General features: G+C 37.7%; 1 protein-coding gene across 6 annotated transcripts in view; it reads left to right on the plus strand.

Moving 5' to 3' along the window:
* The window catches only part of LOC113094660 (nucleolar protein 4-like), an 84,176-nt gene that overhangs the window by 14,458 nt on the left and 55,610 nt on the right, over positions 1-14,108 (plus strand). For all 6 annotated transcript variants that reach the window (XM_026260235.1, XM_026260236.1, XM_026260238.1 and 3 more), the window contains 2 exons: positions 1,883-1,994; positions 4,125-4,234. In XM_026260235.1, the coding sequence (XP_026116020.1) occupies positions 1,883-1,994; positions 4,125-4,234 (222 nt within the window). The remainder of the gene's footprint in view (positions 1-1,882; positions 1,995-4,124; positions 4,235-14,108) is intronic.

A 14,108-nucleotide genomic window follows, 5' to 3' on the forward strand; every position in this document is an offset into this window, starting at 1 on the left:
TCTATGGTCTCATATAGTTCTGATTTAATACTCTTTGCGGCCCTTTTTGACCGCCTTTATCTGTCTGTCAGCTTGATTTATTTCCTCTGATTCTTCTGAACCGAAGCGAGTGGCTCCTGCTGTGTGTAGACCTAGTGTGAACTCTAGTTGAGAATCGCTTGCCTCTGTGAATTCTGGGTGAATCAGTCAGAATATGCAACCAATAAATGAAATCTGGAGGCTATGTAGGACTCTTTTGTTTCTTTTTTTCCTCTTTCTGGTTTTATATCCGTGTATTTTCTTTCCCTTTATATATTCCTGTAATCTCATTCTGTTTTTTTTTTTTTTTTTGCAGTATTATGTGCATTTGTTTCTCTTTGCATTAGATTTTTTTTTCTGCATTTCTTTTTCTCTTTATGCATTTGTTTCAGTATATCTGCATTTATGTATCTGTGCATTTCTTTTTGTCTTTCTGCACTTTTTCTTTATTCATTTCTTTCTCTATTTTTCTCTGAGTATTTCTGTACATTCTTTTGTTTACAGTTTTTATCTAAACTTCTTTCTCTACACTGTTGAAGCCAGAGATAGGGATCAGTTCATATTTAGAAGACACATTTAGGTCTGCGGTGAACATCTTTAGACCTCGATCACACATGTGCTGTCATGGAAATGTAGGAAGTGAGAGTGGCATGGGCCGCTTTCACCTGGTCTGGTGGTTGTGCTGACATCCACAGGTCCAGTGATGCTGCCCTCTCTTGGACCGTTACAGAAGTGGATGTTGGCTTTCATGTGCATTTACAGTTGATCTTTTAAACACACAAGCTATTGTATATAAATGCATAATTTAGTTTTTGGTTTTGTTCCATTAATAATTCCTGTGATATGTTTTATACACATGCACATATTGTGTCCTCTCCACTGTTTCTTGTTCCTCTCGTGGTTGACAGCTGTGTGTGAGGGGAGGGCAGGACCCTGAGCAGAGCTTTTCCCTGGGCATCAGGATTTGTGTGCCTGCTCCTCTTAGGATCTCCTGGAGCAATCAGGGTGCTGGAGAGGAGAAAGCTCAGGTTTTATGGCTCTTGTATCACTGAAGTTTAGTTCAGCTACTGCCTTCATAATGCCCACGTGTACATTCTATACCCTCCAGCTGTGGTTCCCTGGCCGCCCATGCTTGTTTGTTAGAGCCTCATGGGAGATTAGAGAGACACGAGGGACTTATAATGTGTGGGGGGGGGGGGTATTTCCTCCCTTTTGTGTTTTTTTTTTTTTTGATGATGTTTGGTTTCATGGCAGAAAGGTTGAGGAGGGAAAAACTATCCAACAAGAAAGAATGGGGTAAATGTAAGAAAAAGAATTGAGGTCCAAAAGTCTAAGACTACTTGTGAAAATGCTTTTGCTTTTTGTTTTATTCTTCAACATTACATCACCAGTAATGGTTTCACAACTTTGCTAAACTTTACAATCAATGGTATTGAAATGAAGGAATTCATAAAGACTATTCACAAAAAGGAAAAATATATGGATGGTGCACTTCTCTCAAAAAATGAAATAAATAATTATTTTCCATTTTCACATTTTGAATGACAACAGCTATATGGTTACTTGTGCAATCCCCTGCAAAACATTTAATGAAATGTAAAAATGAAATAAACATTTAGCATAATTAAAAAAATAATCAAGATTTTAACATTTTAGGTAATGGCAGCTAAATAAGTACTTTTGTACTTTGTAATCATTTACTACTGTACTGTATGCATAAATGTAAATGAACAAAAAATGAAAAGAGAAAATATTGAACACATTAATCATTTACTGTATTTTTTGTTAGGTTTGTAGGATCAGTGAGTCTAAACGAGTCTAACCTGATGTGAAGTTTAATCCGGTTTGTGCTTGTGTGTGTCAGATAGCGGAGACGTATGCGTTCCTGCCCAGAGAGGCGGTGACCCGTTTCCTGATGAGCTGTGGAGAATGTCAGAAGAGGATGCACATCAGCCCCAGTGGTGCAGAGTTTAAAGGTATCGTACCAACACACACACACACACAGGCTAACCTGTAATAAATTAGATGTAAGGGGTATGGCTTTAGGCATGAATTCCAAAGGGGGTTTGCGAACATCTCATTGACTCTGGGGCCGGCAAGGTAGAAAGCATTCATTATAATATCTTTATACATATTCAAACCCATGATACTTAATTGGATAACTAAGATAATGTCTTTAAGAAAATCCCCTTTTGTCCCCTGGCCCACCCTGTAACGAGCTCCCCCCATCGCACCAGCCTGAAGCTAATGAAACCCCCTCTGGCCACACCTCCTCCCACACACACGCGCACACACACCTCAACACCCTTTGATTAGGCTGCAGTCACTGGAGTGTCCTGCTAGTCTCCCTACACGCTGCAATTAGCCCAATTACAGGCCTTTTAACAGAGAAAATGCCTCTGAATCCAGATATTTTTTCTACAGAGAGAGCGAGTGATTGTGGGTGGAATCCATCGGGGGTGAGATTTTGATTGGGAAATGTTCACTAGGACGAAAAAAAAAATGGATAAAACTTTTTTTTACATTTTGGTGAAACTGGAGTCCCAGTTAGTCTGACCCCTGCAGTGCGGGTTGCCAAACAGAAGACCTGCCCTCAAACGTCCCACTCGCTGATATAGACAACACCTCCCGGGCCTGAACTGTCAAAGCGTTGTGTCAGCGTTTGGGCTTAGGTTGGGTGTTGCTCATAAAGAGAGCAGCTAATTGGCTTCTTGCTCATGGTGGTGCACAGACCCCCCTCCCCCAACCCCCCTCCAGCCAGCCGCAGGAAAGTTCAGTGCTGAATTATTCAGAGTTATTAATTACTGTACACTCGCTCTCTTTAATTGGCAGTCAGACTGTGGTAGATATCGTCTCATTTATCCACATATCTGATAATATAATATTACTAATATAAAGAGCCACTGAAGTGTACTTAATAAATGACATTGAATGAAACCTTTTAAATCAAAGTACATTTGAAATCATTGTTTTTAATGATCTTTCGCCAGGCTTTAAAGAAGTATGCTTATTTTGATGTGTTGACTTACAAACCAAAGCACATTTAAAGCACTTAATTATCATTTTTAACTGTAGTGTGTTATTTGATATTCAATTTAAAGATCATGTATTGTACTAAATTATAACGCATATTTACAAAATAATTATACATTTATTTTAAGTACATGACATACAGGATTCAGTTAAAATTACATTAAAAGTTACCATGTTTTACCGTGCTTCAGAGACATCGGAAGTAATTATGAAAATAATGACAATAAACCTGCCTTTTTTAGCATCCGGACAAAACTGGAAATCATCTGAAAATCCTTTTTGTCTTTAACCGTTATTATGTTGGTTTTAGCGGTGATCTAGCTCCTTAAGGATTTATTTTAGTTTGTTGTGGTAAATCCATATGAAATGAGAAACTGAGGGTGATCAATACACAGCGACCAGCTCATCCATTACCGTGTGTATGTGTGCGTGAGATTATCAGCAGGTAATGGGTTGCTTCATGGCTCTTTTAACTCAAAGCTGATAAAATCCATAAACGAGAAGGCTGTTATGTGACTAAAAATGCTTCCACATACATGAAGTCTAAAGGAAATTGTTAGGAATTACTTATGTTTCAGACCACATGAAACTCAGGAGGACCATATACACACCATTTTAAGTGCACTGTCAGTATGTGTGCATAAATGCACAACAAGATACTAAACAAATCGGGCATAATTATTGTCAAAGTCAGAAGCATTATCATCATGATCTTCACACAAACATTCACAGGACATCGTTACAGTGGCTTTGGAGGAAAATATAACCGCTGTGGGCGGAGAGTGGATTTAAATTTCTACACATTCCTCTATGCATATTTATGAAATTTGCATATGATTTTTTTTTTTTTTTTTTTATAAGGCCTTTGTTTGCAATTATTAATCTGAGGCAGAAGTGTGCCTGCAGAAAACACTAGGGCAGATACTGCCCTCTAGAGACAGTTTAGAGAAATAACATTTACTGTACGCACACTTTATATGTATCGGGTACAACAACAGAATTATTCACTTTTCCGGTCAAGATAATCATATTTGTATGGCCTCACTGTTGTAAATTCTCTTATGCTTTCTCAGAGAATAACCAACCATCTTCTCTGATGGCCGACCTCATAGACTACAACATGCCCCTCACGACCACCTACTTGAAACAGAAGAAACTACAGTGCATGAATAACAACGAGCAGGTACAGCAGTCTTCTCTTACATCTCTACGTGTTTACTGACAGACATACATTCAGCGTGTAACCGGCCGAGTCTCATTTCAGTCCATCCAGATGGCGCCGCAGACATCATTGTGGGCGTTGTGCATTACTGACAGAAGGTGTTTTACTTCGGTTCACATTTATTTATTTGTATTAGAAGGTAAAAAGTGTCACTGTTCACTATTTTCTAGAACTACGCTGGGTATTTCTGGCACTGTCAGAATGTGCTGCTTCTAGTGTGTAGTAATGTGAACTCTGGCACACAGGCCAGCTGTGGGTGGAAGGGAGTTTGTGTGCTGTAGTATTTAGAAGGAATGGCGGTTAGTTCCGTTCTAATTAACAAGTGTTATAAGCAGCTGGCTAATTAGCTGAGGTGTGAGAAAACCGGTGAAGTGCTGATCTAATGAAGAAAGGTGAATCCTTCTTTACAGTCGTGTACCTCCGTTTTGTACACCTAATGAAATGTTTTCAACTCTGTAGACACTGCTGGCGATCATCATGTTTAGTCTAAAGGCCCATTCTTCACATCAAGGACAATAACTAAAAGTTTGAGTTACATTGAGTGGACATTTTGAAAATGAGAAAGTTCAGAAATGATGCCTTTAGAATGTTTCTCAGAACACATTTTTGTTAGCTTGCCCATCGCACACTTCTTTCATTAACCAGAACATTAGCATCTGTTGGGGAGAACTCTGCTACTGCAGTTATAGTTCTGTTTAGAGTTATCTGTTTGGTGTTAATGTCAGAATTTGAAATATGGAGTCACTAAGCTAGGTTCCTATAGCCCACTTAACCAGCAAGACTTAAGTGGTCAACCAGCTTCACTGAACATGGCTATGCTGTTCCCTCAAATAGTCTGGCACCTAACTTATACTCCACTAACCACTATAAACCAGTCCACACCAGAATTCATACTGGTCTCGCCTGGTGTTTTTGACTTCATTAAACATGCATATCTCTTTAAACTCCAAATTTAGCTTCCATTTTTCTGATATTGTGTACTGCAAGCAAGACCAGAAATGCTGCAGTGCGATATCATTGTTATTATAGAATGTGCCTGTGCACCGCATCTGTTTGCTTTCTATACTGTAAAATTCTTCCAAGAGTCTCTTAGATAAAATGTCCTAATATAAAAGCTCATGATGTCTAAGACCGGAGGTTTTGAATCCATACATTGTTTTCATGTATCCCTGATTTCACTCTTTGTGTGAGTGTTTGCTTTGAGAAAATTGTTGGGAGCAGACAGGAAATGTCTGTATGTGTGAAATGTCCTCCTGTAGTTGTGGTCTCTTTGGGTGGGGCGTGACAAGTGGATGATGAGCTGAAAGCACAAGAGGCATTATCAATAAAAATATGCTACAGTATGAAGCTAGCTTTTTATGTCTCATGCTCACAAAGGCTGCATTTATTTGATCAAAAATACAGCAAATAAAAAAAGAATATTGTGAAATACTTGTACAATTTAAAATGACACTTTTATATTTGAATGTTAAAATGTTACTTATTCCTGTGATGCAAAGCTGAATTTTCAGCATCATAACTCCAGTCTTCTGTGTCACAGGATCCTTCCGAAATCATTCTAATATGCTGATTTGATGCTCAAGAAACATTTACTATTACTAACAATGATGAAAACAGTTGTGCTGTTTAATTTCATATTATATTTAAACTGTGCATGTTTTTCACGATCCTTTAATGAATAGAAAGTTCAAAAGAAAAGCATTTATTTCATATGGAAATCAATCTCTCACTTTTGATTAATTAAATGTGTGTTTGCTGAATAAAAGTGTTCATTTGTAAAATTAAACCTTTTGTATAATTAGATTTGAAAGTTTTAAGCTGGCGACAGTCATTTGAAGGTTAACCTTCAACTTTCATTGTTAAAGGTCCTATTTTGTACCTTTTTTATTTGCAGAATGTACCAAAGGCAGATGAAGAAAGGCTTAGGGAATAAAGAGACATAAGTGCTGAGAAATAGAAATGGCGAAAGAAAAGCGAAAAAACCCAGAGAATGGCTCAGTTAGGCAGAGTAATTAACAAAGAGGTCGTTGGATGAGCATAGGAGTGAGAGCAGAGGATGTGGCGAGGAGGCTGCTCGGCCCAGCAGGACACATGTGTCCAGCTCAATTCAATAAAGAAGGAAATTAGTAGCATCCTTCCTGCAGGCTGCAGACTCCCGGCTCTCGGAGGGGGGATGGAGGAGATTAAGGAGAGGGGGAATGTTCATTATCGTTTATGGCCTTTTTTTTTCCCCATTTGGCAGATCTCCTTTTCAGGAAACTCATTTCATTCTCTCTCCTCCTTTAGCGCTCTCTTTCTTTCTCCCTCCCTCTCTCTCTCTCTAGGGAAAGGTGTGAGATTCTCAAATATTCTATATATAATTAGGCCTACTGTAGTCACATAGAAAACAGAATATAGATTTTTTTTTTTTCGTCTACATTTTTACTGCCATTAAATGGAAAATCAATGTTTTCTTTTAAGTGGTAGTCAGCTTTGCTGAAAAAAAAAAAATACCTGCGGTATTTGTAAATGTTACAGTACATTTATTTTTTCCATTGTCACACTGAAAAATGAGTGTCACTGCTAAATTTAATATGGCAGAGGTGGCAAGACAGTGTGAGTAAATGTGAACATGTCATTTGTTCTTATAAAAGCTGTATTGTGCCATTTTGTCTGTAGGTGGCAGATTTACCAAGCAATTCATTCTGCTAACTAACAATCCAACTAGCTGAACAAAGTTGCTTTGTAATGTTTTGGTAGTTTATTCCAGATACCAATTCAGTGGAAACAGGTGAAAAATTATTTTAAATCCTCAAGGACATTTCTCACAGCAACTGATTGATTTAATCTATTCATGCTGCTTTTGATTTCTTTGATTTATTTTTTTTTTTTTAATGTTTACTTAATGGCCACAAGTATGCATTTGTCTTCTAAAAAAACAAAAAAACATTACAATGGCCATTCCACAATCACACCGTATTTAAACTGACTTAAAAGACAATGACTCGCATAGTCCTCTTGCATTTATGTTGTCAATCTATTTCCTAAAGTCAGTTTAAATATAACATCCAGACTTTTGCTTCTAAACACTGGTATGTGCAGTTTGCATTATGAGTCAGAATTGTACTTTCTGATTCCTTTGACTGTATGTGCTTCTCCTGAGGGCTCCATTAGTGACTCATAAATCAAAATATGTGTATGTTCATGCTCCTAGATGTTCACTGGGCAATTGAGGGCAGTATTAGGATGGAGAGTTTACTGTATTGATGTATTAGAATAGAAAGAACTAGTCTGATTGTTGGGTGTTTCTTGGTTTTTCATATATATATATATATATATATATATATATATATATATATATATATATATATATATATATATATATATATATATATATTAACCACATAAGCCTTCAATATGCTGAGACCGTGGTCATATGGAATTAATCTACAATTATTTTGCTTTTTAAAATAAAAAGGTGATCTGGTTTTGCTTTAGCAACATGATTTTATATGAATATGGATTTCTAGTACAAATGTTGCATTTACAGTAGAGAAGATGGAGGCAGAAAGAGAGGGGAGGGGATGTGAACCGCTGTGAAGTGGGTTTTGGTGACTCTGTACCTCACTGTACAGGACTCCTAGCGGGCGCGTGACGTCAGCGCCCTGGCCCCGCCCCCGTCTTCAGGGCTGGTCGCTGGAGAGAGTCGCGACCGCAGCAATATTATTGCAATATTAAACGCATAGAGTGGAGAGGAGAGGGGCTCTGCAAAGAGGGGGAATATTAGAAGAATATTAAAAACAAATTGCGTCCGCAGGAGAAGGTAAGGATTCAGTTAAAATTCTTTATCTTAAATGGCAGGTTGTTATAGATCTCCCCTCAGCGGACTAGTGCTGGAAATAGCGCATGGGAAGGTCGTTATGTTTATTTATTTTCCCAATTAGGCTTTTAATACGGAGTTATGTCGTGTATGTTTAAAGTTATAACGACCTTGCCGGTGTTTACCGTGGCGTTGAAGCTGTACAAACACGCGACGCGTTTGCCGGTCAAGTTTAACAGTATTGATGACGGAATGAAGTCGTGTTGTTTAACGTCTTTAGCGCGTCGCAATCGCGAAACCTTGGCAACAGGAGTAACACACATTTATATTGACAGCAGCACACAGTATTTATTTCTGAAGTATTTTAGTCGTGGCTGTCATTTGTTGATAAATATGAGCTTTACACGCTTGATGTATGTATTATCAATAAATACTACATGCTGACTGCAGCGTGTTATTACTTTGGTTTAGTTAGTTTGTTCGTTTTATTTAACACTTTCGAGTAAAAGCATAGCAGAGGAATAGCCTATGCAGGACTGTGAGTTGTGTTTAAGATCCTCTGCTTGTTAATAACATAAAATTGCACACAACATCTGAAATAAACATCAGAAACGTGTAGGTGTGTATGAGACCTACATGTTGAGGTTTAGAGTCATTTGATAATCATTGTGGCCCTCAATCTGTGCTTGAATTTGTACATGGATCATTCCATTATTCTAGCTATTTGAAAATGTAAATTAGTTTTTTTTTTTTTTTTTACCCTAGCATAATGTTTTTGTTTTTACCCTATATGCTTATACAGTATACACTGTTGAAGCAGGATATTATTAAATAATGAAACTATTTTGATTTGATAACTCTCAATAATAATGATAATCTCTCTCTCTCTCTCTCTCTCTCTCTCTCTCTCTCTCTCTCTCTCTATATATATGTATGTATATGTATATATATGTATATATATATGCATATGTATATATATATATATGTAAATGTGTGTGTGTGTGTGTGTATATATGTATTTGTGTGTATAATGTGTGTTTATATATGTATGTCCTGCATGTATTTCTGCAAACTATCGTTACTGTACGTTGCATGAAGGCCTGAAATCAGAAAGCAGCTTACTAACTTAATCTCACACAGTGCTTTTTGCTTTCCTTTTTTTGCTTTTAGTGCTAGGGTTTCAATGACCCTTTTGGGTTTGTTCTTGCAAGTAAACAACACTTAGCTTCCTGCAGACAACACTTATCTTCCAGTCAACATAAAATTCTAAATAAAAGGTAGCCTATATAATTTTTTTTTAATAAACATTCACGCTATTGTGCACAATTCACATGTGTACAGAGACAGGGAAAAAATACTATAGCAAGGAAAAAAGTTCAGCTTGCTCTGCCTTGGCTGTAGTTGTGTTGGTGTGAATTAAGTTTTGTGACTGCTTAGCAGTTGTTCCAGTGTTGTTTCAGTCTCATCTGCTCTTCTGAATTTGTCAAATGCCAAAATTCACATTTATTCTTCCAAATATATATACATTTACATTTTCTAATCCTTATTCTGTGACTCCTTGCTCTGCTTAAAATGGAGTGATACAGAAAAAGAAACAATGACCCACAACCCCATTTTTTTTTTCTCTATATACTGGTATACAGTCGCACATTTCATATGTTAAGGAATATCTTGAGGAATTCCTTTTTTCCCGCTTGCATCCCTTGTTTCTCTCCCCCTCTGTCCTCTCTCAGCTCTGGTTCTCTGAATCTATTGTTCTTTGTATTGTCTCTGTGGTATTCCTATGACTCTTTGCTTTTCTCTGTGGTATTCCTATGACTGTCTCTTTGCTGCTCCATTCTCTGAGAGGGTCTGTACCATCCTCTGCTCTTCCCCAGCCATTACAAGATGCATCAAAATTCCTTGATGCGTGTCTTTCTCAGCTCCACTGTTTCAGTGTCCCATGGGTCTGTACAGACACTTGTTCTCACATCACTGCAGATGGGGCGTGCCATGTCCTAGTCAACATGAAAATAAAATTGAAACCATTTACTTTCTTAATAAGCAGTCTTAAAGAGCAAATGTTTGTCTTTTGTAATTTGTTAAACCATTTTCATGAAGCCCTCATGTTTAATATACTCTATTGAAACGTTTAGAGTCAGTTTATTTTAAATTTATGCTTCACTTTTATTCAGCATATTACAATGATTTCTGAAGAATCAAATTTAATATTTCAAATTGTAATACTTTTACAGTATTACTGTATTTGACTCATCAAATAAATGCAGCCTGAGCTTAAGAGATTCATTTTAAAAACATGAACAAATCTTACCCCAAGTTTTAGATGTATAGTATACATACTGTAATATGCATGGCGTCAATTCTTCACTCTCTAATCAATTCCTGATGGACAAATCATGTTCTGTCCTAATTTTATTCTTTTGGAATATCCTTTTTCAGAAATATATGTCATTACAGGAATAAAATGGGTTGCAAATGACGCTACGTATCAAATAAAAAAAAAATCTTTATTTTCTCCAGGCTGTTTTTGATTTGACTAAGCATTACCATTGCCCAAGTAGCTGCAGCTGGTTTGAGCTTAATTATTTCTGAGCATCTCTGTGCATCTGTGCCAATGAGCAATCTATTGTCATTACATCCAAGTGCCAAAACGCATTGTTTTTTTTTTTGGAATGTTATTGTTTTTCTTACAGCCCATGTGAGCATCATTCGATCCAATGAGATGTTCTCCTGATGATGGGTCCCCCACAGTGTAATTTCTTGTCTTTTCACGGCTCGTTTCCTCTTGGGCAACATGTGCTTAGACCTGGGGGCTGGGATCTAGGATGTGACATAGTACAGGCTCCTCTCAGTGTCCTCTCTGCTTCGCTGTATGTAATGCTCATCCTGCAGAACGTCAGGCCTCCCTGCTGTGCTGTCTGTGCTTTAACGTTACTTACCTGGACCAAAGGGTGATTTTTCCCTAAAAAAAGATTTGGCTGATTGATATCTGCATTCTATCACTTATGTAGATGGATCAGGCTACATTTACCTGTGCTCTACAAAACTTCACACTCGAAATCCAGTCATTTTGATAGGAATCTGCACGATCAGGAGTTTCTCAAAGGCGAAGAAATTTCCCCTCATAGCTTTCACAACCGATTCAAGGTGGTCACGCAAATATCCGCTGACCAAAAGAAAGCTGCTTGGTTTGAGGACAAATGACTCTCACAAGATGGTAATTTTTTTTAATGAACTGGTCAAAGTGATTCAGAGATGAATCACAGACGAACTCGGTCTAAAACTGCTTGATTTACTTGGTGAATCAGTCTGAGCAGTTACCAATTAAACATCTGACACCAAAGTCACTTTCAGTCTCTTGACAAAGTCAGTGTCTTGACTAACTTCAAATATGTAGTAATGTAGCTATTTGAGGTTTGTGAGACCACTTTCAGGCGACGTGATCCTTTCGGCCTAAAATCATGACCCATGACCCAAGCAATTAACTAAATCAACATGGACAGAATTGGTCCTAGTAGCACTTGCGGTGACATCTGCAGGACAGTTTTAAGGGTTAAATGGTTCAAAGCACCAAATGCGAGTAGAATCAGCACTGAAATGTATTCCTTACGTTTGTGGAGCAGGGAAAGGGGTTAATCGTGGAGCTAGATTTGTGACTGACTGGATTAGAGGAGAATAGCTGTAGTGGGACCCGCAGTAATCCATGTGTCTGTTGAACGCTGGGTTTGACCTCATATGAGGCTTTGTTTGTCACATGCTCATGAATTCAGTTGGGTCGCTGCTTGCTCCCTGCAAATCAGCCTGTGAAATAAGACATCTTGATCATCATCCCTTTTTCTTTCCTTTCAGTAATGTTAAATCGGAGCCACTTGGTCTTCTGTTGCAGTCTCCATTCACAAGCAAACTGCTCGAGCCAACCTGACAGACTAGATTGATCGTGCCCCTTTTGTTCATGCTTCCAGAAAGGCTAGGACACTGCAGACAGGGATGACGGGATCAGTAGCAGAGGTCGTTTAAAGACAATAGCAATCGGCTGCAGAAGCCGCATTGGAAGACATCAGTTGGTCAGTGCAAACAGAAAGCGAGGGCTGAGATTGGTTGCAGAGGTCACAAACTGCACGGCTATGCCAGTCGTCTCTGCTGACCTGGATAAAGCCATTGCTCCACGGTGTAGCTTACAGGAAGTGAGGTCATCTCAGATATCAGCATTCTTTGAGTGGTATTTTTTGCAGCGTAATCTGGTGTATATATACTCTATCAATTCTACACAGTCCTGATGGTCAGTTTAACAGGACATCAGGACATCTGTGACTACATTTTTTTTATTTCACTTCACACGAACATCCCTGCGATTTCTGTGTGCTTGTCCTTGACTGATATTTTAAACCCATAAAAGACTATAAAACAAGCCTTTATTGTCAACATTGGTCAAGAAATGACTCCCTTTAAAGTTCCAGCAGGGCTGCATGTCTCACGGAGAAAAACAGTACTATGTCAAAGGAAAAAAGAAAAGAGTATATTTGTGTTTGATCTCAGCAGGAGTTGGTATCAAAGGCTTTTGTGCTTCACAGGAACATGAGACTCTTCAGTGAATAGAAAAAATGGCAGAATATTTAGTTAATGGCTCTACTGACATTCTGCTAAAAAAAAAAAAAAAAAAAAAAAAACACAGCACACACTCTCTGACTGAAATATCAGAGAAGAACTCAAAAATCTGCCCAGTAGTTGCACTAGTAGAATATCAGTTAAGCAAGTATCTATCTACACACAGGTTGAGATGTTTTTCCTTGAGTACCCCAGAAAATAATCGGAGATTGTAAAGAAATAGACAAAAATGTCCCATGCGTTTCCTTTAGCAATGCTGCAGGGAGCAAACGTGCCTCCTGCAGAGAAGGGGAAGAGATCACGTGTTCGATTCAGGAAGCAGAGCAAGTATAGTAACCCCCATGAGCTATTGATGTGATGAGCTAGCTGTGGTTTTATCATAGATAAATGGACCACTCTGGTGGCAAAAACCTTGAAAAGCAAATGGCCCAGTGCAGAAGTGAACTACGGCTAATTGATCCTAACAACAAGGCACATGGATGTCATGTCACAGATTTTATAAAAAAAAATATATATATATTTGAATTACTTTAATTAGCATGCTGTGCTATCGAGAACGAAAGATGTCTTCATTTTGTTGCATTCTGTTGAACTCTGTTTTTGAATACGTGAGCTAACGTGTCTACTGTTAACCTCTCCTGAGACTAATTTAGTCTAATTTAGTGTAATCTAATTTAGTATAATTTTACAAGGGTTCATTACAACCAATTAGTTCACTCGTCATTCAGGCAACACCCTCAGTTGATTTTGATTCAACTGTCTCCATTGAGAATCTTAAGGAATTCCATTTTAAAGTACTTGTTTTGTGCACCAGCAAATTTGTCCATGTCTGGCACTGTAATGCCTTGCAATTTATAACAAAGACTTACAAGAGAAAATGAGCATGGCTTACAGCACCCAAGTTAAAAATGTGAAATATTAAACTAATATTGTGCTCCTATCATTTTGTAGACAAAATCCCCCGAACAGGAGCTATATGTAGGATATGTGCGTCATGTTTTTTGAATGCAGCTAACCTCCAGCCGCTTCATGTCATCTACCCATTCATTAAACTATGACAGGTGTGCTATTGCGTTGTCACTAGAAAAGTTATGACGTTTTCTTAAACTTTTTTTTTTTTTTTTTTTTTTTTGGTTTTTAAAACCATTTTCATAGGTCAAAGGTTATATTATTGGCCCAGAATGTATGTTACTTTGACTAAAAACACAGGAGACCAAAAATGTAAAGCATCATTCCACTATGAGTCAGGAGTCAGGCATACAAGTGAATCTAAAAAAAAAAAAAGTGAATATCTTGGAAAAGGTTTTTATTTTTTGTAATTTAATTAAAGCTAACTTTCTTGTATTCTAGATTCATTGCACATAAACTGAAATATTTCAAGTTTTTTTTTATTATTCTGATGGTTACAATTTACAGCTTAGAAAATTTAAG

Source organism: Carassius auratus, unplaced genomic scaffold (genome assembly GCF_003368295.1).
Source record: "Carassius auratus strain Wakin unplaced genomic scaffold, ASM336829v1 scaf_tig00215416, whole genome shotgun sequence".
NCBI lineage: Eukaryota > Metazoa > Chordata > Actinopteri > Cypriniformes > Cyprinidae > Carassius > Carassius auratus.